Raw genomic sequence first — 25,406 nt, 5'->3', positions numbered from 1 at the left:
AAAGAAACCAGGAAGTTCTTATAATCCAATGAAAATGAAATATTGTACGAGAACCTCTAGGTACAGCAAAAGCAATGGTGAGAAGAAAATTCATAGTTCTAAGAACATACATAAAGAAAACAGAAACAACTCATAATGCAAATATAGCTTCTTGATAAACAGGAACAGATCAAAAAATAATAAAGGCTGTGTATGACAGACCAACAGCCAACATCATATTGAATGCTTAAAAAAAAAACCAAAAACTAAAACTAAAACTAGTTCCTCTAAAATCAAGAGAAGGACAAAAGGGATCCATATAAGAAAAGAAAAAGTCAAACTCGTACCTTTTTGCAAATGACATAAAGGACCTGAGAAGCTCCATTGCCAAGGCCCTGAAGCTGATCAGTAACTCTGGTAGACTAGCACATTACAAGTTATGGAAACAGCACAGATGCTCCACAATAGATGAATGGATTGAAAGACTATGGTACATATACACAATGGAATTTTACTCATTAATTGTTATGCCATATGCAGGGAAATGGGATAGACCTAAAACAAATCTTGTTACAAGCTAGGAGAGTCAAATGGCACATTTCCTCACATATATGAACGCTAGATCTAAAATACAGCTGAACTGATAACTTACACAGTGCTCGAGGCATTCACAAACAATCAGACTAAAAAGAGGATATTCTTAGAGAAGGAACCCAAAGGCTTAACTCCTCTGAATATCCAAGATACTATTTACCAAAGTGAATTCCAGGAAAAGGAAACCTGTTTTGCTGTTGGTGCTGTTGCTATTGGTATTGGTTGTTATTTTGCCTTTTGGGGGTCAAAAGGGGAGTTTAGAAGTGTAGGGAGGACAAAGTGAACAAATAATATTCAATATATAGTATGGAAAATAAACTATGCAACTTGTGAGCTGGGATGGGAGGAGAAAGCAAGGAAAGAAAAGGAAGAGTGACATTGTCCAATAAGAATTGCCTTCATTACCTGACTTATGACATTATAATCCCTGTGTGCAAAACCTTAATAACAATAAAATTATAAGTAAATTGGTGGCATTTTATTGTGCTGAGTACACAGAATGAACCTAGCTCATTCAGAAATTGTAATTATCCATTATATAATCCTATTTTAAGTCAGTAACATTTTATGAAAAGCTCTGTCAAAAAGATTATTTGATACTCTACTAACTGATTTTAGTTTCTATAACATATATAAAATATCATAATCAGGGCCGGGAGTTTGGCCTAGTGGTTAAAGTGCTTGCCTAGCATGCATGAAGACCCGGGTTCGATTCCTCGGTACCATATACATAGAAAAAAGCTGGAAGTGGTGCTGAGGCTCAAGTGGTAGAGCTCTAGCCTTGAGAAAGTCCAAGGACAGTGCTCAGGCCCTGAGCTCAAGCCCAGGACTGGCAAAAAAAAAATATATATCATAATCAATATGTAAGTTAAGGGCCGGGAGTTTGGCCTACACTTCTTGCCTAGCATACATGAAGACCTGGGTTCAATTCCTCAGTACCACATACATAAAATATAAAAAGCCAAAATGTTGCTGTGGCTCAAGTGGTTGAGCTCTAGCCTTAAGAAAGCCCAAAGACAGCACTCAGGCCCTGAGTTCAAGTCCCAGGATTGGCCAAAAATAAAAGGTGTAAGTTACAGTTAAGGAGACTACCTTAGATGTTTTATATGTATACTTCAAAAGCTTAGTTCCCACATTAACAGTATAAGGTCAATGGTAAATTACCTCATTATACAGATGCTGAAACTAAAGAAGAACTAAGTAGCCATATTCTTACAACTAGTTAATATAAATCTATGATTGAAATTTCTTGGGGTTTTATTTTCTTCTACCATTTTGTGAATTATATAATTATAAAATCATATTAGTTATCATAGATAGGAACAGGTCTGCTATGTTACTGTATCAAGGAATGTTAAGGTGCATATAATTTTTCTTTAAAGTTATGTTATTATTATATTGTATGCTAGCTGTAGGAGGTATTTGAAACACACAAGGCAATAGTCAGATGCTAATGAAGCCTTTTTTTTTTTTGCCAGTCCTGGGCTTTGAACTCTGGGCCTGAGCATTGTCCTTGGGCTTTCTCAAGGCTAGAGGTCTACCAGTTGAGCTACAACACCACTTCTGGCTTTTTCTATTTATGTATTACTGAGGAATTGTACTGGGGCTTCATGCATGCTAGGTAAGCACTCTACCACTGAGCCACATTGCCTGCCCCTGGCTGTACTTCTAATGAGTAAATATCATAGAATCATTGGGACTGAGAGAAGTAGGATAGTGGACTCGAGGAAACTTTTCCACTATGAGAGGAATAACTCCAATAACTTAACTGTTACCCTTTGAGTGATAATTTTAGTGATGGACTTTTCAAAATGTCTCTATGAATTATGACAGTTTCTTTCATCTTTTGTTCCTGAGTTCTGAGACTTTTTATTTTCTAGGTATATTCAGATTCAGTACTTTACCGGATTGGCTTAAATATATGTTACTAGACCATAATTGATTTGCCATGTGGAAAATTGTAATTTTTCATTTCTGCAGCTGTATGGTATAATGAAATGTATCTTGTTTCAGTGCGAGTGATGCTGTAAAGGGAGAAGGATTGCAAGAAGGCATAGACTGGCTTCAAGGTACATTACAAAGTACTATGCTTTAGTGCTTGTTTCTGAACCATTCATATATTACCTGTTTTATATTTTGTTTTGTTATATCATTGCTTCTTTTCTTTTGTTTCCATGAATTTTTTGCCATCAAAAATAACAGTACAGTAAGTATCCTGCAATTTGCTCCATTCACTTTATTACATTTTTAAAGGACTTTTGTAAAGTGTTTATATCTTTACAGTCAACATATGTGACATCTAGAAAATAATTTTAATTTAGGACACTAAACTTTTTAGCAAATCTAGTAGCTTAAGCACATACATTATATACACATATACGCACATATGTGCATATGTACATGTGTACATAGAGTGTGTGGCTGCCATACTGTTTTCAACATATTAGCTGTCATAGGTAAGAACAGGTCTGCTATATTACTATATCAAGGAATAAGTTAAAATACATATAAGTTTTCTTAAAGTTATGTTATTGTTATTTTGTATGCTAGCTGTAGGAGGTACTTGAAACACACAAGGCAATAGTCAGATGTTAATGAAGCCATTTTTTTTTTGCCAGGTAAGCACTCTACCACTAAGCCACATTGCCTGTCCCTGGCTATACTTCTAATGAGTAAATATTATAGAATCATTGGGACTGAGAGAAGTCCCAATCATTGGGCCTGAGCACTGTCCTTGGGCTTTCTCAAGGCTAGAGTTCTACCACTTGAGCCGCAGCACTACTCCCAGCTTTTTTCTATGAATGTGGCACTGTGGACTCAAACCTGGGTCTTCATGCATGCTAGATAAGCACTCTACCACTAGGCCAAACTCCTGGCCCCTAATGAAGCCATTTTTTATATGTCCTTACTAAAGAGTCTAGATGGCCAGGTCAAAACTTTTCAGTTTTAAGTAGAAAATGATTAGTGATCGTTTCTATCAGAAATCTCCCCAGTCTTAAAAGGATAAATAATAAATTCTAATTATAGTGTGTGGTAGTAAGTTATATTTTCTTTTACCACTAACCTTTGGATACCTGGTTTGTGTGACTGTTTTCCTTCATCTCTTTGAAAACCACAGCAGAAATGAATGCTACATTATGATAGGTGTAAGAACAGCTTACCTGCAATGACTAAACATGTATTTCATAAACAGTTGGGAAATGTAGTGTTCTCATTAATTACAAAGCCTATCATGTATTTGTCTCGTATTTATGCAATCATGACATTTACCATTGAACTGCCAATGATGTTCTAGTCATATTTTATAAGCAAAACAACTGAAAGGCTCTTATTGTTCTCACAATAATTAGTGGCTTTTTACTATGAACTCTCAAACTTATTTTCTTATACCATGGTTAAAAGGTCAAACTTACGGATTGACTTCCCACTAGAGACTGATAGTTACCGAGGAAAGTTCCAGAGAAGATACCAGAAGCATGTTTTAGCCCCAATTTCTTATCCACAAGGGCCTAACGTTACCATAGGATAGAAATTATATTTACTGAAAATAATTTGATAGTCATTAGATTTTTTTCCTTATTTATGTATACCAGTTAGGCCACTAGGTGTCAGTAATGATCCAGTCACAGTACCAATTGTAAACCCTGGTAAGAAATTTTTGTTTGTTGTCTAGTCCATTATGTCTTACCTCACAAGTCTTTGGAAAGACACATTGGAGGAAATAGTTCTGTTATTGATGTGTTTACGTTATGTTCCCTTTACAACTTTCCTCAGCAATAAGTACTACTATCTCTGTTTTCTCAAAGCAACAGGAAATGTATAGCACAATTAACTGGGCTTTTGAATCCAGTATGTGTATTCTACTACTTGTTGCTATTGATGAACCTCTCTATTAGTTAATATGTCTTAGTATCTTCTGAAGATCATTTTTTTCATCTGTAAGAACAAAAAATCTGTCAAGTGTTGTGTAGTTTATTGTAGTTATGTACTTAGCATGGAAGCAACCAATAAATGTTTAACTTTGTCTCTTAATCATTATGTAACAAGCAGAAACTAAGCACGTAGATATAAATTGTAAAAATGGATCAGTTTGATTTCATTTAGAAGATCTTTGCTCATAGAAGAGTGGACCATAGTCCGTATTCTAAAGCTCCCAATAATCCCTGCTTATTTAAAAAGAGATGAAAACTATGTTGCAAAATAAATGTTAGAGATTAGTGTGCATGTATTTAACTCTTTAGTCAAAGGAATTATATAAATTTAACTGTAAAAGGTATTTTGACCTTATACTTGCTCATTTTGCTTTTAGAATCATGAAGTTTCCTAGGTGTTAAACAAGAAGGCCTCTAGTTTATTTTGAACCAGTATAACTTTGTTATTTTAAGCTTAAAAATTAAACTTCCTTGTGAAATATTAAACAGCACATACGATGTATAATTCTATTCTAGTTTTTAAATCTCAAAAGCAATTTATATGTATATGTATATGTACATACATGTATATACATGCATATATAGGTCTCTAGGAAGCCCTAATTAGACCATGAGGTGTTTCTTTTTTAATCACCGGAGAATATACAGAAACCATTTTAAAGCTTTAAATTTTTCAAGCTCTGAATCTTTTATATATTCTTCTCAAATACTGAAATATCTTATCATATTATAGCATGCAACAGTTGATAATGCTTCCAGATTTTAATATTTTGTTTGCTTTGTTTTTGTGGTGTTATGCATCAATTCCAAAGTCTTCCATCACACAGACCACTTTTACTAAATTCCATCCTCAGCCCACTTTTAGATTTAAATACTAACTCTTCATATACTCTGCATGTCAATATTCCAATTAAAAGAGTCTTGATCACACTCTAATTTTATCCCTTTCCTAAATGTCACTAATGAAAGCATTGTGCCCACTTACATGGATATAAAGGATGAGAATACTGTGATTTCCAACAAATTTTGGAACATTAGTATCTGATGGATGTTACTAACTTAACCAGTCCCATAAAGCTAAGCCCTAACATAGCACTAGAGGAAGCTGGAACATAAACCTGATTTACCTTGCAAATGCTTGATTGCAAAGGCTTGGAAAATGGCAGTAAGGAAACAACAAATATGAAGAAATAGCTGAGAAGAGCAGCTAGTATTTGTACATCCTGCCCCTCCAAGAAGTTTGAAGTCTTATTCTTTGCAAAACGTCAAACACACTATCTCTGGTTTGGGAAGTACCAGGCACAACTGAGGTGAAAATGAACAGTGCTCAAAATTTTGCATGTGGAACATTTTGATTCTCTTCTGTGTTCTACTTCTTCCAGAAGACATGAGCAGTAAGCAGAGAAAAGGAAGAGTTATCTCTGAGGAGTCAGACTAAGTTAAGAGGAGATCCCAAAGAAATAGCCAGACTCACTGGAATGATGACCACAGCAAATTCTAGTCAGTCTTCTTAGTGTTTGCTCATGAAAAGACAGCAAAAGATCTCTACTTGAGTATAAAAATATGAAATATGGAAATGTAAGTAAGCCAGAAAAACAGGGTAAAAAAGGATAGGATCTAACTATTAGAGAATATCCTTAGAGAGGAGAAGACTGATTTCATGAATAAAAAAGAACAAGAACATAAAAAGGGCTTTGGGGACATTTTAAATAGTAAAATGGAAAACTCAATTAAACAGAAAACAGAGCTACTCTCCCTAAAAGTAAAGAAGAGGGACAAAGAATAGGAAGTTGGAAAGAAAAGAAGGTACAGATTATATTAAAGTCAGAAGTTTGATCTAGTGGTAGAGTGTTTGCCTAGTATGCATGAAGACCTGGGTTTGATTCCTCAGTACCATATACATAGAAAAGCCAGAAGTGGTGCTGCAGCTCAAGTGGCAGAGTGCTATTCTTGAGGAAAAAGCCCAAGGACAGTGCATAGGCCCTGAGTTCAAGTCCCAGGAATGCCCCCCCAAAAAAGTACACACACACACACACACACACACACACACACACACACACACACACACACGCTTGGGGCAGCCTGTGGCCTACTCCCATACTACCTCCAGGGCAGGGCTGGCCCTGGGAAGACAAATGGTCCTAGAGCAGCAGCCTTTGCTGCCTCAGTAGCTCAGTAGCTCAGAGAGGAAGCTAGGGGCTGGGCTGTGCCTCTCAAAGGAGCATCTCAAAGTGCACACACCTTCGGCCTTCACCCCAGCCCTGTAACCCTAGCTTGGTTAGGGCTTGAGACACACATGGACTTGACCCTGAAGGTTGTTAATATAATTGCATTTTGGATTTTTATGAGAGTCCTCCTTTTCCCCTTCACAGAGAATATATACACACAGACAAAATAGCAGAGCTCTCATATTGTTACAGTATTTCACCTTGTTATCTGATATATTGCTTATATGCATATTTGGTTATTTGAAATTGGGTAGGGAACGGGGGAAAACAAGATGAGGGGTGGGGATGGGGGGGAGGGAAATGGGGACCAAGACATGAGAAAGGGTATCAATGTATGTGAAGTAATGCACCTTCTATCTGGTGAATATAATGTAACCCTTCAATTAATTACAATAAAAATATATGGAAAAAAACTCAAAACACTGAAGCTCCAAACCAACCAAATAAATAAGAAACTTGAAGGATGTTTGCTGTGCTAACTTTCTTTTAAATGGGAGCACATGTGTTTTCCAAGATTATTACAATTACAACAGTCTCCTGCTCCACCCAGTTTACTTCCAGTGTAACTTTCACACTTTCTCTATGAGAAATGGAGATGAGATTGCCTCTCCTGACATTTGAGTGTATTGATGACTACAATGGAAGAAACAAAGGAGATGTCATTAATTATGACAATAATTACGACACAGTTTCTTGCCTGGGTTCCTTGAGGTACTTGTTCTTGGAAGCCTTTTTATCTGGGGGTGCCAAAGCTCAGAACACAAGGAAATGGCACCTATATTTGTTCTATTTATCAGGCAGCTGTATGTAGCTTTTCTAACACATAGTAGATCAGAGATAATCCATCCCTTCTGAACATGATCTAAAATCTTGATCCACAAATTCTGGAACAAATAATGTTTGAGAGTGGTTATTCAACAATAGATAAATGAAACAGTAAAGTAGAATGAATGCCTGTGTTCTGTTATTTTGTATATAATTGATTAATTTTAAATGAGTAGCATAATTTTAATTATCCATTGTAGTTTATTTCTAAGAACACTTTCAAATTATTATAGACATCTAATTTTTAATGTCAGAGTGGGTGACATTTTCTGAGTGATATGCAATAAAAAGAAACTAAATATAAAAAAGAAAGAAAGAAAGAAAGAAAAAAAGAAAGAAAGAAAAAAAGAAAGAAAGAAAGAAAGAGCGAGCCAAATAGGACACAGAGAAAACAGAGGGTAGCAAATCATCAAATATTATTAACAAAATTCAGTCATTCAGTTGAAAGAGCCTTTGAGAGCCTAATGCAGTAGAAGAAAAATTGCTCACTCCAAGGTATACCATTATTAATCTCAACACGTGATGAAGATTCTAGAAGCTTTCCAGGACAACCTAGCTTTCATGTAAGGATGTAGAAATCAAATACATCAGACTTGTCAACATTAATTTGGAAGCTGTATGAAAATTAGCCAATGCCTGGAAAAAATGTGGACAAAGTAATTGAATTACTCAGACATCGTCACTAAATTTTGACTGTAGAGTAAAAGACAGTTTTAGCTGTGTAAAATCTTCAGTTATGCTATGTTAGCCAGTAAGGGGGGAGTAGTAGGATTGATTGTGTTAAGTACATTTCAGAAAAGAACTTAGTAGATGGATTGGTAGAAGTTGAGGGGCAATTATCTTCAAAGACACAAAATGTGGTACAAGAAGAATAACCAGAGCATACAGTGTCCTCAACTGCGATAACATTCTTACAGTGATCATGTTGTTAATGACTGCTGCATCTCCTAAGTTAGAAGGCTGAGGATATTAGAAATATCAGGGTTTCAGAAGAGCAGTATGGGAATCAGAGCTGATTACATTGATACTTGAGAATTAACATTAAAGTCTATGTATCAATACATGGGTGATCACTTTAAAGGGAGTTGAAACAAGTTGCTCTTGAAAGGGAGGTGAAAGGCAGGCATTGATGGCTCACATCTGTAATCTACTCTACTCAGGAGGCTGAGATCTGAGGATTTGTAGTTTGAATCCAGCCCAGACAGGAAAGTCCATGAGACTCTTATTTCCAATAAAATATTTAGTAATCAAAGGCTAGAGGTGGCACTGTAGTTCACATGGTACAATGCTGTTAGTCTTGAGCACAATGACACTTAGGGACAGCATTCAAGCCCTGAGTTGAAGCTCCAGCACTGGCAATAATAAATAAGTAAATAAAAGTAAAAGAGAGGAGAGATGAAACAGGCCACTGCTATTTTCCATACTAACATTGTAGAGCTAATTCTTTAATTATCTGCGTGTTCAAATTTGACTTAAAAATTGCAACTATAGTGTTGCTTTTGGTTTGGGTTTTGTTTTTTTTGTTTTTTTGGGTTTTTTTTGTTGGTGGTGGGGCTTGAATTCTGGGGCTTGGTGTTGTCCCTGAGCTCTTCAGCTCAAACCTACGGCTCTATCACTTGAACCACAGAGCTACTTCCAGTTTTCTGGTGGTTAATTGGCCATAAAAGTCTCATGGACTTTTGGGCTCAGGCTGGCTTTAAACCACAATCCTCAGATCTCAGCTTCCTGAGTAGGATTACAGGCATGAGCCACCTGTGCCCAACTAGTATCATGCCTTTAAAAAAAATAAAGTGTATTAATTGAATTTTACCATGTCATATTTGATTAGTCTTGCTTCAGAAAATAGATTTTTGCCTTGTGGAGACTGATTATGTGTTTTGTTTATCAGATCAGATCCAGGCTGTGAAGATGTGAAAAGATAGTCTCTGGAAACCTCAACAATGAATTCAAATGGTGTAACTAAGGAAAACAGAGTACTTTGAATTTTTTTAAGTGTATGGACATCCAAAAATACTTCATAACATTCTACTTGTATGTATGGACTCTGAGCTATTTAAAAGTCATAGGGCTTGAGGTGTGCTAATCTGGCCATCCCCCCCTTCAAAAAAGACTCCTTACAATTACCAGATTCTTGGAAAAGATCTTCATTTAGTTTTGTTTAAAAGTCAGAGTTATAAGTCATCTTGATATCCTATCATGATTTGTAATAGTTTAATGTTCTTTTAATTGTTTAAAAATTGCATTTATAGTATGACTTTACAGTATGAATTGTGCAACAGAACTGAAATATTTATAAGGAACTACGGGTAGTTAATGTATTTTAAATTTTTTTACTGTCTTTCATTATCAATAAAACAAAAAATGCAGCATACCAACTAGTGTGTTTGTTTTGTTCATACTGAAAAGAAGAATGCTGTAGTGATAAGATGTTTTACTGCCAAGCATGTGTAAGTGATCCATGGCCAAGTTCAACTGAATTTATTTATTAATGAATACCAAACTTCTCTGCACCTAAGAGTCAAGCTTAGTCCTACGCAATGATGTTAGAGGTAATACGTTATACTTGCTTCATAGAAATTAAATTTAATGAAAGACTTTATGTACCTTTATGCACAATAAACAATTTTATTGGTTGAAAGAAAATATTGTATCTTTTCATCTGAGGTATTTATAATTGATATTTTTTTCCTTCACAGTTCCTTTTTGCTAGTCATCTGTTACTGTGGCAAAAGCCATGAGATAAGAAAAGATTTAAGTCAAATTTTAGAGGTTTCACTTAATGCCTATCCAGTTGCTTTTGGGCCTGTGGCAGAGCAGTCTATCTTGGCTAGAACCTGTGGTGGAGCTACTCACCTATGGCAGGTAGGAAACGTTCTGGCATGTTACCAACCATTCAGGAACACATTCCCAGTGATCTAACTTCCACCCACTAAGCTCCAGTTTGTAAGGGAGCTTCATGTAACACATGGATTTTTAGAGTTGCATTCTCATGCTTGTCAGAAGTTGTGTCTAATTTCAAGACTAATCAGAAAATGGGCAAAATGAGCCTGGAAAATTTTTCTAGTAAGAAAGTGTTCAAAGAATAGTGTAGATATGAAGACCCTTTAACTTGTCACATTTGGGATATTTTAAACATCCAAATGTATAAAGATAGTAATGGATATAATTCATTGAATAAAGTAAGAATTTATCCTATGGTACAAGTGAACAAATAAATAAATAGCTAGATAACAAAATACCTACAAATGTAGAAAGAATCAGAAAGCATTTTTTATTTTGCAATAAAAGTGATGATGAAATTATGTCATTGAATAGAAAAATTGCATACTTTTGGACTGATTTTTCACCAAACACTAGTTATAGAAAGAAGAAACAACAGGGAATGTCTATGGACATCATCTTACTCAAGGTGTACATTTGGACTCCAAATGTATATCATTGATAATGGGATATATAGAAATGATAGACTACCATGTAGAGTAAAAACAAAATAGCATTACTTTTTGTCATTTTTTCCCCAAAATGCATAGCCTAAAACTAACCATATAAGAACACTGGACATTCTCAAATACTCTAGCCTATAACACTATATCATGTAAAGATTGTGTTTTTTACCAAAATAAAGGAAATTATTATAACAAAACATGATGTATAACTTTGGAGTGGTAAACTATAAAAAGAAATTAAGAAAACTGTCAAAATGATGGGGCATGAGGCTTTGATTTGTAAGCAGATTAGCAATACTTTGTTGATTCTGAGAATTGTATCAAGATTAGGATTTTAGGGGAATAGTCCTGTTGGTAAAAGTGTTCATGTGAAATGGGAATAAAATACTTTTTTTTTGCAATCTCACTGTTTGAAATAAGCTTAAAATGAAAATGTTAAATAGAACTGTACAGTAATTTCATTTTATGTATTAAACAACTTTTATTATAGAGTTGATGAATAGTTTATTTACAAAAATAGAATGACTTCGAGCTAGTATAATGTATAAAAATCAAGTACCTGGAAATGATGGTAATTTTAATCATATGCAAACCATGGGTATACATTTATAAGACAATTCTCGGAGTTTATAGATAATATTATATGCACAGTGCTGTTAATTTTTAGGAAAAGATACCTTAATTATTTATCATAAATCTGGGTCAGGTATCTATTTGCATTTTATAACAATAGTATCAGCCTGACAACTCTAGAATGAATTCTTGGTAGGAGCTTGAGAGGGGAAATTAATACACAAATATCAAAACTAATTCTTGTATACACTTGTTTAAATCCTAAGTTAGATATTTGGCCAGTAGTAAACATTCAAAACATCAGCTTAATTTGCTGGTCTAACCTGTTTCTTGCAGTAACTGACAATTGTAAACTCAAATTATCTAGGTCGCAATAAGATCAGTGCAGCAGTTTCTCCACCTAAATATCTCTCATACCTTTGTATTGTCATTTCCTTTTTAATTATGTAATAATTTAAAACGAGGTCAAGAGAACATAGTCAAGAGTTCACTTGAGGGTAGTTTCATATTAACATACCAAACCTATGTATATCCTTGCATTACACAATTTAGTAGCACTCATCGTTGCCGTATTTCTTCACCAAACTAGACAGCAAGCAGATATTATATATGTATTTGTTAGCTGAGTATTGTGCACAGTGCTGTTAACCTTTGAGAATGCTTTTTGACCAGTGTTGTATTCCTAGTGTAGCTCTACTTTTAAGATGGTTTTCACTGGGCTCAATTTTAGGGATTGCTGATCCACACCTCTGGAGCTTTCAATGTGTGAAATGTCTCACAGCCTGCCCCAGACATACGGGTAGGCACTTTCTTCCTTTTTTGTGCAGTGCTTTCCCACTATTCATATTTTTCACACTGTCTTAAGTTTGTCACAGTTACTTAGCAATATGTTTCCTTTTCAGATCATACTCCTTGAGTGTAGATAACAGAAGGGTATTCATGTCAGTAAACACACTGGTTTGGAAGTCTTTAGTAAATATTTTATTAAAAGAACAACTGTCTGTGAAAAAACTCCTGTTAAGGAAATCCTGGGAATTAACTATTTTGATCTTGTATTTTTTTTCTCACCAGCTTTCCTAGTGCAATTTGATTTAAGTATATTAGAGGAGTAAATATTAGGGGGCCAATGGTTTTTAGATGTTTATCTAAAGCTATATTTCAAACATTTCCATTTTGTTTTTCTAAAAGGTAGAGAAATTCAGAAAATCATGTTTCATTTTCCGAGTAACTTACTATGTATGAAGAAAGAGTTTCACCATTCATTGTTACATTTAAAGATCTATCCTACTCTAAAATTGTGTTTTATTTGAACTACAAAATGAAATGTACCTATTAAATACCCATAAAGGGCTGGAAGAAGTAGAATGAATCTAGCAGACGATAAATGAACTTATTTCCATTCCTCTCAAGCTACATAGTGGATGCTTTTACAGAGACCTCTTTTATACTGTGGTTTTGTCAGATGTTGCTTTGATGACATACATGATCAATTATTTGAAGTGGAGTTCCTATTTCAACAGAAGATAGAATGTAGACATGAAACTTAAGAATGTCCCTTTATATGAAATCTATTAGAGTGATATTTTGATTAAATATGTGAATAAAACTCTACTGATGAAAGTTTATGAAAATATATTCTTTTTGCTTATTGACTTCATTAAATGGAATTCTTATAAAGTATCTAATTAAACCTTATCACAGCAGGGTCTGGTAAGAACCAGGCTAGCACAGTGCCACTGCTAGTTTTCTAGTGGTTACTTGAAGATAATCATGGACTTTCCTACCCAGGCTGGCTTTAAACTGAGATCCTCAGATCTGTCTCCTGAGTATCTAGAATTACAGTTATGAGCCACTTTTGTTGATTTTTTTGAGGGTCTATGGATGTTTTAGCTATTGTTGGTAGTGAGGTAGCAAAGACACCAGTTATCATTGTGTTAGAACTATCTAGGCTTCTATATCCTGAAGTGTTTGTTTCTTGAAGTTGGGTACACCAAAGTTTGATACATATATTTTTACCATTATTACTTCGTTTTGATGGATCATTTACTTTTTCAACATGAAATGACCTTATCTGTGTGTCTTCTAATTGTAGTTTGAACCTTCACATGACTATCTCTAGTCCTCCTGTATTCTTGCTCCATTTGCTTGGAATGTTTAATAGCTACAACTAACAGAGTGAGTCACTGTGCTATAAAAGTTAAAAGTTCATTTTAAATTTTGTTCAAAATCAGCTGGGTACCAATGGCTCATGCCTGTAATCTTAGTTATTTAGAAGTCTGAGATCTGAGGATCACAGTCTAAAGCCAACCTGGGCAGGAAAGTTGATGACACTCTTGTCTCCAATTGGCTTTGGCTCAAGTAGTAGAGTACTAGCCTTGAGCAACAAAGCTCAGGGAGAGTGACCAGGCTGTGAGTTGAAGTCCCAGGACTGGCACAAAAAGTATCATAATAAAAATTTCAGAGTAATTTACCACATTTCTCAGAAACCAAAAAACCTATCTTCTGTATAATTAATTCTTCCTTTAAAAAGTTCTATATAGATTTTTGTGCTATTATATTAAGGGGGGATTTTCTTTGTATTGCTTTGCTTTTATTGTTTCTTTTGAAATAGAGGCTCACTATATATCTTGAGCTGGCCTCAGATTTTTGAACCCATAACTTCAGTTTCTTGAGCGCTTGGATTACAGGTTTTAGCTTCCATGCCTGGCTTTAATTTTGAGAGAAGGCTTCCTTTTGTGTGTTGGTAGTCTACTCTCAGTATGTTCCAAAGCATACTTTTAGCAAAAATGTTAAACTCTTGAAAGTTTGTTAATAATATCAATGAAGAACAGAGTGGGTGTAGCTCAGATTGCCATATTTATAATCAGCACTATATACATTAGCCCATCACTCCAGAGTAAATGAAAATGGATTTCTATGAAAATTTATGTAAGGGAAATTATGTTAATATGGATTTTAGAATAAAGTCCCCATGTGAAAACAAATTTATTTTATATGACAGTATATATCATTCACATCTGCTTTCTGTCCTTAAAACATTTGCTTACCAATGCAGCTGCTTGTATACCTTGTTTTTAAACAATCTGCAACAAATCGAACTAAAGTCCAAGAATACTAGTAAGATAGCTATGGCTTTAGAACTTTTATGTTTTACAAGTGCAAATAGAAGAAAGAGAAAGCCAGACAATACTTCCTCTCAACAACATAGTTTCATAAAAATTCAGCAAAATGCACATTTAACAAAAATTTAAATTTAACCAAAACCAACATCAATATAGTACAGTCCAGAAATTAATATATAATTGTTCTTTGATGACAAGATACATTAAAATTATATATCAGAAATACATAATCTAGTACAAGTTTATGTATTCAGATGAAATATTATGAGATCATGGGATCTGAGATTCCCACCTAATAGTTATTTTTCTGAGTTACTCTCCATGACATATTTCTGAAGTTGAATTATAAATATTAATATCCTAATATGAGTTTCTGTTGTTTTTGAGGCAGGCAAAAGGCACATCAAACTGAGTTTGTGTAAACAAATGTGAAAAATGCTTTGTTATCTACATTAGCTAAAGGCCTGGTTCTTCTACTTTTCATAAACCTTTAAGATCAAATTTCAATATTTGCAAATCTGTACTGCTTAAAAGTATATATGCTCAATTATTAATTTTAATATTGTGGTAGAAATAGTCATTTCTCTTTGTAAATAACATTAAAGGAACAAAAGAAGTAGTGCAATTTAGGTTAATGTAATACATCTTTAAGCATTAGAAGATGTGTGTTTGAAAGAGCTCAATCCCCACATGTTCTGCAAATGAAAACCCTCAAACAATGCAACAAAATATCCTGTATCCCTTAGAACTCTGAATAATCAATTGCTTAAAAATTTCACCATCTGCTCTCATTGAAGCAGGAAGACAAGGCATTTCCCCATGTTATAAACCATGATAATCAGAATGTTGCCAAATGAGAAATGCTAACATCACCCTTTCTGTTATTTGCTGTGGTGATTTTTAATGAAAACTAGAATATCCAAACAAAAGAAAGAGAAGGCAATTTCTCCATCCCATCTCCTAATTGACCACTTATATCCAGTAATGGCTTTTTGCTGCCCTGGGCAGCATCACATTGGCTCATTTGGCAAAGCACAGCTATTATTCTAAGAGGCAGCTAGTGAAGTGCCCCAATCCATCTGCTTGCCTTTTCATGGGCTGGTGCTTTCCTTGATGTTGACAGCTGTCTTAATATTCCTGGGCCACCTGCCACACTGTAAATACTATGCTCTTTGATATAGTCAGTGGTTTATCTCTCCAAAGGAAATTCAAAAGGAAAAGCTTAGCCTCTCTAAACTACTCTCCTACCCTACTTCACATGCTCTAAAGATCAGCTCTCAAAGTCTATTCTCATCCTTCAAGCAGTGGAGTACTTATGCTTCAGTAATGGTAATTCAGTTACCGAGTATATAAAGCTTAGGTTTCCACATATTTCACATAAGCTGTTAAGTTGTAGTCTTTTTAAAAATGTCGTAGTCACGAGATGCAGAGAAATAGAAAGCATAGTGACAGTTATTTCTTCTTGTGAGCCTCCCAGGAACCTTCTAGATTAAGATGGAAATCCATCCTATATTTCTTCACCAAAAAGTTTCCCTGCTTTAGCCTCTGCTCATCTAGTTCTCCAAATGCCCAAATTGCTTCTCAAGGGAAAGTAGTTGGTCATTTCCCTCACTATTTCTTTGTACTCTTTAGAATAAGCATGACTTGCACATCCCGGGCACTTACAGACATTCAGGTTTTGTGGAATCTGAAGTTTTTCAATTTCATGGGTTCTTATCAAAGAAAATGGATCTAAAAAATACTAATAATTGAATGTAAATGACAATGTCATGGAGTGAAAAATTCACAGAATTAAAAACTAACACATTTCAAAAGATTGGCTATTATACAGTTGAACAAAGCTTATAAAATACACTTTGTTATCTACCTGCATACCTTATACTAGTAGTGGTAGAAGTAGTAAAATGTAGCAGTACCAGACTTTGAATTTAAGTCTTAGCTTTTTTGCGTGGCTGGTACTCTACTACTTGAGCCACATGTATAGCTCAGCTTTTTTTCTGGTTATTTATTTTGGAGATGGAGTCTCATGGACTTTTCTTCTGTGTCTAGTTTTGAACTGAGATCCCTTTTAGATTTAACTTCCTGACTACTAGGATCACAGGTGTGAGCCACCAGCACCCAGCATCAATTTATTATTATTATTATTATTATTATTATTATTATTATCATTAGTGAGTTCTGGCACAAATGCTCTAGCAGCTGAGTCAAATGCCCTACACTTAAAAACTGAACATTCTTTTTCACTTTTTGTGTTTTTGTTTTTGGTGGTGGTAGTTTGGGGAGTTTGAACTCAGGACTGAATGACTACTTGCTGGGATGGCATGATATTCCCTAAGTCACACCTCCAGCTGGAAAATACATATTTTTCTATAACTGCCTGTCATACACACTTATTTTATTAAGAAATTTTGGGTCATGTATTCCTTGATAACCTTTGGTATACAATTTTCTCATTTCTATATGTCAATCTTTTCTCTAGATCAGTTGATTATATTTATTGCTGATACAAGAGCTGTGTGACCATGTAAAACTTTATATACTGAGATCATGGAACTGCTAAAGGTTTAGCCTTATAAACAGTAATTCTGATAACTTCTATTTTCTATGAATTCCTTTAGAAGGAAAAAAGTATAAATTTGTATATTCATTGTTTATACTGTATATTATTGAACGTGTAATGGCAGGTATTAGAATTTCAATTACAAATAACTTTTGCAGCTTTGTTTTCTGATGCTTAGAATAATTTTCTACATTTCGCTCTGCTACTAAACATTTCTAATCTTATTTCCTCTTTACTAGTCAAATATTTTTAGTGTCAGCAGCCATAGAATTTATTTCATATCTTGACAAAACTTGTGGCATTGATGCTTGGGTGAAATGCTTGGTAGGCAGAACCATGAACAGACTAGAATTTAGGCAATAACTTAGCTATATGTTAAGAGTCTGAAAACATATAGATATTTGCTATAAATCTGTACCAAATGTATTTCCCACTTACATTCCCCAGGAGATCTCAAAATGCTTCCATTTTAAAGATAATTCTAGAAGAGGTATAATGGAGGAAAATAGGTAATTGGAAATCAATCATGGTCTTTAGAACTCAAGCAAGTTAAAATATTTTTTGAAACAAATTGTGTAAAAGCATATCACCAGGAACCTCACACCCATAATCCTAACTACTCTTCAACCTGAGATCTGAGGATCATTGTTCAAAGCCAGTCTGGATAGGAAAGTCCATGCATGACACTCATTACCAATTAACCACTAAAAACCTAGAAGTGGAGCTGTGGCTAAGGTGATAAAGTGCTTAGCCTTAAGTCAAAAGCTTAGGGACAGAGCCCAGGCCCCTGATTGATGTGTACATGCATACACACACACACACACACACACACACACACACACACACACACACACACAACATGACATACTAAGTTCACATGGAAGAGTTAGTCAGGGAGGTATACATTTCTACCATAAGCACTCACAAACTGTAGGGAATACTGAACAAATGCAAAGAATTATGTTATTGGAATCTTTAAGATCCTTGCGAATGTAAAGGTTGATATTTCAAAATTTTCTGGACTGCAACTTTGATATAGAGTTCAAAAACTTGTTTTGATTTCAGACTATAAAGCCATTCTGAAAGCTGATAACTACTGGAAAAGTAAACAAATGAAAAGCCAATGGTCTTAGTTTTATGGATTTGCACCATACATTAATGGTCATTCACTATTATTTCTACTTAAAATTCACTGTAGTGGGCCAGGAATTTGGCCTAGTGGTAAGAGTGCTTGCCTAGCATGCATGAAGACCGGGTTCGATTCCTTGATACCACATACATAGAAAAAAGCTGAAAGTGGTGCTGTGGCTCAAAGTGTTAGACTTAAGCAAAGAGGAACTCAGGGACAATGACTAAGCACATGTGAGTTCAAGCAACTGGACTGGCAAAAAAAAAAGTTTGGGAGAACTGTCTGCTAAGTAGAGCCTGAATGGAAGTTGTCTCCTAAAGCAATGTCAAAGTCAGGATTAGGATTTTTACCTTAAACTATTTTTTTTAATCACTATTTTTCTGAACCCAGTTAATGCCTTGGGCTCCAGATGGTTCAAAGGGGTAGCCACTGGGTGAGGTGACTGGAATGCTTCCTAGTTTTCCTTAAGCATTTGGTGCCAAAATGACCTGGGGCTGATAGATTGTGTCACTTCCTCCAAAGAAACATCTTCTTTCTCCAGTATTCCAGAAACAGTGAAGAGATTGATCCTTTGTCACTGTCAAAGCAGCCATGAGTATTTCATTTTTATCTTGTTTACTTAAAATATTTAGTAAACAAACACTAGACCACTTCCTGGAGTTCCAGACCAGTTGCAGTTTGGCTTTAAACAAAATTAAACAATATACAGACGGGATGAAAGTGCTTCTGCTTTCTGTACCATCTGCTAGACCGAAGGAAAAGGCACTACTAAACAGGCAATGATTTTACGTCCATTCAAAGACTTTTACATTTCCAGACTTTCAGGGATCTTTGTGTAATGACTAAATATGTGTTCCTGCACTTGTAAATGAACCTTACTTAAAAAAAATTAATACTGGTCCTAGGGCTTGAATTCAGGGACTGGACACTATTGCTGAGGTTATTTTGCTTGTCTAGCTCACTGTCACTTGAGCCACAGCTCCACTTCCTGTTTTCCTCTGGTGGTTAATTGAAGGTAAGAGTCTCAGGGAGTTTCCTGCCCAGGCTGGGTTTTAACTGCAACTCTCAGATCTCCAGCGCCTGATTAGTTTAGGATTTCAGGCTTGAGCCACCAAGCACCCAGCTCATGCTTGATTTTAATCGCTGTTCTGGGGAAAGGATTCCTGGATCAGTGAAGCAGAATACTTGAGAGTATCTTTGGTTTGGATTAACAGAAGTCATTGATTGCACTGATAAGTTAGGAGAAGGTTGTTGAGCCCCTTTAGTCCTTCCTTTCCTTCCTCTGGGTTCCCCTTTTATTTGTATTGGTACCTGGGCTTGATCTCAGGGCCTCTTGCTTTTTGCTCAAGCTTCCCCCACGCCCTATATGGCTGGTGCTCTATCACCTGAGCCACAGCTCTACTTCCGGCTTTTTCCTGGTTAATTGAATATAAGCGACTCTGATTTATTTGTCTGCCTGGACCAGCTTCAAACACATCTCAGACTTCTGAGTAGGCAGCATCGCAGCCATGAGCTACCTGTGTGCCCTGTTGAATCTGGCATTTCTGAGATTCAGCCCCGGGGCACTTCCAATATTTCCATTCCAAATAATAATAATAATAATAATAATAGTAATAAAATACAATTGGACAAGGCTGCCTTCCTTCACCACGTGTTTTCACCAAGCCTCAAAACTCATAAACCTTTTCGAACAAGTCTGCAAACTTTGTAGACTGTGGTGCGGTGCGAACCCGGTCGGTAACCTTCACGGAAAGCAAACAACCTCGGCTCCCAGGGGCGGGAAGTCAGAGCCCCGCGCGCCCGAGGGTCTGGGCTCGGGGTGCGGGTGGCGGCGGCGCCCGGGCTCGGGGCGGTGCAGCGGCGCTGGCTCCTCCCGGGGAGGGGAGCGGAGGGGGGACGGGCTGCGCCGGCGAGGGCGCGGGCGAGGGCGAGGGGAGGAGCGGCGGCGGGGCGCGCGGGGCGGCCGCCCGGGGATGGACTGAGCCGGGCCGGCGGTTCGCGCGGAGTCGGCTCCAGCCTACCCCGGGTCCCGCGGCGCCCGGGCCGGGCTGCGCTCCGGGTGCGGGGCTCCCCTGGGCCCCGTGTCGTTTCGTTCCCCGTCAGACTATCCCCGGGCTGGCGTTCTTTCGAGGTGGGCGATGTCCGGAGGCCGGAGGCGAGGCAGTGCCCCCTGGCACAGCTTCTCCCGCTTCTTCGCTGCTCGAAATCCTTCCCGAGACAAGGAAGAGGAAGAGGAGGAGAAGCTGGGGACGAGCCAGCCGCCCGCCCCGGGCCGCGGTGCTGCCAGGTGGGAGCCGCGGGAGGTGGGGGTGGGGGGGAGGCTCAGGGGTCTCTGCCGGGACTTGGAGGGACGAGAGGGGACACTGGGCGCCTGGCCGTCTCCCCCTCCCCGGAACCGATCCCGGACCACGCTGCGCTTCCCTCGCCACTTTCTGTTCTCCTTCCTCCATTGCTGAAGTTTCCTGCTTGGCGCTCAGTTCCCGGTGCCCGCTCGCTCCCTTCCCCGGGGTCCGGGCGCCTCTCCCCGCGCGCCGCCCGCCGCCCTCTCCCACCTCCCCGAAGGGGACTCGGTTCCCGCTCCGCACACGCGCGTCTGCGCTGCTCCAAGTTCGGTGACAAAATAAATAAATAAATAAATTTAAAAAGCGACTTCCCTGGCGTCCCGCCGGCGGTAATGGGAACCACTTGTGAGCCCGGAGGAGCCGCCAGCCAGGAGACAGGGGGCGGGGGTCGATCTGACAGTCAACCGGAGCGGGGAGAGTGGCCACGAGTGGAAAAAGGTAGATCTGAGCGGAGTCACCCACCCACTCGCCCCCACGCTGCTAGTATGTCATCTCATTTAATTGTTTTTCCCTGCAGGAATTGTAGTTAGTCCCCCAAGACTTCTGCAATTTATGAAAAGTCCTCTGCACTTCTGTTATTGCTCATCTCTCTACTGAAGCATCTGCCTGAAATTCCCCAGTCGATTCCAGAAACCAGGCCTGCATCTGCCTTGGTTTCAGTTGTTGCAACCTGCTCCTTCCCTGTAATCCTTTCTCTCCTCCACCTGCTTATAAAATCCAACTTTTGAAAGACAATATCTCATTGGGATTCTTGTAGCTGAGTTTTTTCCTCTGTCCTGGAGGAGGAAGAGGAGTTGAAATACAACTTACTCACATAAACTTTTTGTGGGAAGATAAACTACCCGTCCAATTGTACTCAAAGGGCAAGTGAACCCTGTCTTTGGAAGGACACATATTGTATTTGTGTGTATTTCCTTAGAGTAAAAACTTCATGATGGGTTTGGGGGAGGCAGAAATAACTGTGACTGAACCTGGTTTTACTAGTGTTGAGGGTTTAAGATGTGATGATGTAATTTTAGCATTTTGTGTTTCTCTACCTGTAGAGCATTTCCACTATGGCCATCTGTTACACAAATACATTTTTGTTTTCCAAGAAAATTCCATTGATAGTTGACCAGCTAACCTCCTTGGAAGTTTCCATTATTATTACTAAGACTGTTTAGGGCTTTACACTTCAGAGTTACACAGTAGTCAAAAATAGTTTTGAAGTCTGAGAGATCTCAACGAGGTTGTCAAATAGAAGGGGCCTGGAATGCCTCCCATCGCAGTAAAAACACTATCTTGGGCTAATAGCAGCCACAAGCAGACACAGAAAAAGTTGGAAATGTGGGAGACTGAAAGCAGTCAGCAGGCAGTGTCAGGTTCCTATTAACATTGTCGTGAAATCCTGTCTGCCTCTTGTTGCCTTTTTAAGGAATTTCTCCATTCTGAACTCTTTTTCTTCCCTGGCCACCAGCAGCATCTAGTTCCTTCTCTGTTTACAACGCCTGTGTTCTCATCCCACCAGAGACATAGGCTAAGATTGTGGCTTTTTGACAATGAAGATTTTAATTGGACTCGTATGAACATTAAATTTGTCCTCATCTTTTATAGAACTTGCCAGATGTTAAGGGTCTCGCAGATAATCCCTTGTGTGGGTATTGTCACTGTTTAAAAGTGAGCTTAAATCTTCCTTTTCAAGGATATAAACAAAGACAAAGCCTTTATTGAAAGTGTAATGAAACAAATGGAAATGCTTAGAAGTACCCAGTGTTCCAGGAACACAAGATCTTGGTGTTAACAAGACTGTAACAGAATTGCAGTTTGTCACTGTGATCATCTTTCAAAATGAGAGGGTATTTTTGTCTGTGCCTCTTTGGGGCAGTTAAAACTCTGTTAATGGGAGTAGAGTTCACCTTGTGTAGTGATGGTTTGGGGATAGAGGAATCAGTGCAATGAACAGTATGCTTGCTGCTATAAGTCAGGGTGCTAAGATGACTGGCAGTCTTGTCCTAGGATCTATGAGTGAGATCACTTGAAAACAATAATAGTAATATATAACATGTCTAGCACTTGGAATTTACATGGCAATTTAATTTACATGAACATGACTTTGGACAAACATGATTGATCAGGTTCTTTATTTTACTGCATAAAAGGAGTGTTGCTCAAAAAGTGCATAGCTGCATTTCACTCAGTGAACATATGTCAAATCTTATACTGTGCCTACCTCACTGAGTCCCTTTAGGGATTCATGTCTACATTCTGGTTGATCTGTAAACTTGGAATAGAGTGCATGCTGTCATGCTTACATTGTGCAGTTTCTTTACTACACTTCCAGTATTGACATACACTCATTTTATGACTTAGCTAATTCATGTGCAAATACCAAACAGAGTATAAATTGCTTAAGAACAGAATTTTTAACCATTTCTTAAGAACAGAATGAAAAATTAAACACAAATACTACCACAGAACAAATGAAAGTCAAATTACTCTGTTCTGACAGTTGTTTGCAGGTTATCTACAAAGGGTTATCTACAAAGGGTATGTGGTTCAAATTGGGATAGATAAGGACTATTCTGCATCAAATCCTGATACAGTTCCTCTGTCATTTCCTCTATGAGTCGTAGAGAAATGTTAGTTTTTAATGCTGTGCTCTGGGTTATTTGGGCTTCATTTGATATGAACATTTAAATATTTATTAAGCACCTATATATTTACTGAGTTTGCTACTGCTGTTCTGTTCTCACTCATTTTCAGTACAGTTAATCTGCAGTACCATTGTTATACATTCAAACTATAATGTGGATATTCAAACTGGTTGACCACATCCAATGACTGCTTGTGTTAATTTAGAGTACATAGGAGTGGAAATTGTACTCAATTGATGTTTTCATAAGAAACTTGAGAACTAACGGAGTTTATGTAGATTCCGGTTTGAAAATCATTGTTGAGGATGAAGCCCAGTTTAAAAACACAAAAGGCAGGAAAAATGAGAAGTGACAGAGGAGAGCAGTGGGCTTCACGGTACAGGTGATTTAAATGGCCTTGATGAGTTGGTGATGTTTCTGTAAGTAGAGAACTTAGCCAGGAGGTACGAGAGGAATTGGGAAGTGGTATTACAGACTGAGCAGAGGCCTGTGGGTTTGATGGGTGTTTGCTTGGGGCTTTATGTGTTATCAGTGGGACTTAGTGAAAGAGGCAATCGGGAAGTTACTTGAGCTGAGTTAGAAAGTTCTCTAGACAGCATGTTTGACTCTTGATTTAGAGTTCAAAGATTTTTGCCAAAAACTGCTTAAAGATGAAACTTGTAGGTACACCTGCCTTATTTTATCAGCTTTGAGAAAATGATTGCGCAAGTTTGTTTCTTTGCTGTATTATCTTTTGTGGACTTGTTTAAACTCAGCTCCACTCATGTCTGTAATTCAGAAGGGAGAAAATAAGGTGTGAACAATGTCTATGAGGAATTGAATGTGTACTTAACCAGGGTTGGGTATTCTTATTTCCGCATCCGATTTAAGACACACTTAGGGGTGGTTCACTGATCACCGTCTTTCAATTGAGGAATCTAAGGGTGGGCGAAGGCTGAGTTGTTAGATGCTATCTGTATATTGGGTGTAACAATTCTTTAAACTGGACTTTCTTGTCCATTGCAGGACATTGACACTCATGACCCTCTTCCCTTACAAATTACTAGTAGCAGCCTCTGGTCATTGTGACAGCTCAAAATACTTTTGCTGGGCAGGGAGTTTGGCCTAGAGTGCTTGCCTAGCATGTGCAAAGACCTGGGTTTGATTTCTTGGTACCACATACATAGAAAAAAGCTGGAAGTGGTGCTGTGGCTCAAGTGATAGAGCTCTAGCCTTGAGAAAATCCAAGGACAGTGCTCAGGCCTTGAGTTCAAGCCCAGGACTAGCCATCCCCCCCCACCCCCACCCCCCCCGCAAAAAAAACCCACTTTTGTCCAGGTGGACAGGTGGGAGGGTGGCCTAGTGGGAATGACACTACATGACACTACATCACAAGAGGAGTTAAGTCTTAAGTGTAAATTGAATTTAGGTAGGTCTGACTCTAATGCTTTAGTACTTGTTTTTAATGCCATCTTCTCCTCAGCTACTCAAGAGGTAGAGTTAGGAAGATAGAGGTTCAAGGCCGGTCTGACAAAGTTAGTATTGGACACTCTGGGAGAAAAAATAGGAAAACAGAAAGGACGGAGGCTGTGGTTCCAGGGGTAGGAGGATTACCTAGCAAATATGGGGCTCTAAATTCGGTTCCCAAAGGAAAACAGGAAGTAGTCAGTCACTGGTGGTTCATGCTGGAATCTTAGCAACTCAGGAGGCTGAGATCTGAGGATCACAGCTTAAAGCAGGCCCACTCAGGAAAGTCCATAAGACTTTTATCTTCAGTTAACTAGCAAAAAGCCAAGCTATGGCTCAAGATAGTAGAGTGCTACCTTGAGCAACAATGCTTAAGGATAGTCCCCAGGCCCTGAGTTCAAGCCCCCAACTCATATACACATGTAATAAAGAAACAAAAAGCCTACATTTGAATATGTTAAGTCATTAGGTCCTTCTTTACTTTCAGACTGGGTAGTAACATGTGTGTTTCAGGTGCATATATATATATATGTTAATATGCTGTTAATTTCAGTGATCTGATACAATGGTATTAACTGCAAGATTGTAAGACTGGAT

General features: G+C 37.7%; 2 protein-coding genes across 4 annotated transcripts in view; both read left to right on the top strand.

Moving 5' to 3' along the window:
• Nucleotides 1-9,614, top strand: part of Arl6 (ARF like GTPase 6) — a 35,497-nt gene extending 25,883 nt beyond the window's left edge. Inside the window, exons 6-7 of the mRNA XM_090347607.1 lie at nucleotides 2,587-2,642; nucleotides 9,447-9,614. Coding sequence (XP_090203733.1) covers nucleotides 2,587-2,642; nucleotides 9,447-9,472 — 82 coding nt within the window. The 3' untranslated portion in view covers nucleotides 9,473-9,614. The remainder of the gene's footprint in view (nucleotides 1-2,586; nucleotides 2,643-9,446) is intronic.
• Nucleotides 9,615-10,320: 706 nt separating this feature from the next.
• The window catches only part of Crybg3 (crystallin beta-gamma domain containing 3), a 106,663-nt gene continuing 91,577 nt past the window's right edge, over nucleotides 10,321-25,406 (top strand). Inside the window, exons 1-2 of one of the 3 annotated variants that reach the window (XM_090347547.1) lie at nucleotides 20,107-20,121; nucleotides 20,520-20,675. In XM_090347547.1, the coding sequence (XP_090203673.1) occupies nucleotides 20,527-20,675 (149 nt within the window). In that variant the 5' untranslated portion in view covers nucleotides 20,107-20,121; nucleotides 20,520-20,526. Of the gene's footprint in view, nucleotides 10,421-20,106; nucleotides 20,122-20,469; nucleotides 20,676-25,406 lie in introns of those variants that run through there. The other 2 variants (XM_090347565.1, XM_090347555.1) reach the window with 2 other exon arrangements.

This window comes from Megascapheus bottae, chromosome 1, assembly GCF_031878675.1.
Source record: "Megascapheus bottae isolate mThoBot1 chromosome 1, mThoBot2.hap1, whole genome shotgun sequence".
Classification (NCBI taxonomy): domain Eukaryota; kingdom Metazoa; phylum Chordata; class Mammalia; order Rodentia; family Geomyidae; genus Megascapheus; species Megascapheus bottae.
This window is presented reverse-complemented; position numbering and strand designations above follow the sequence as displayed.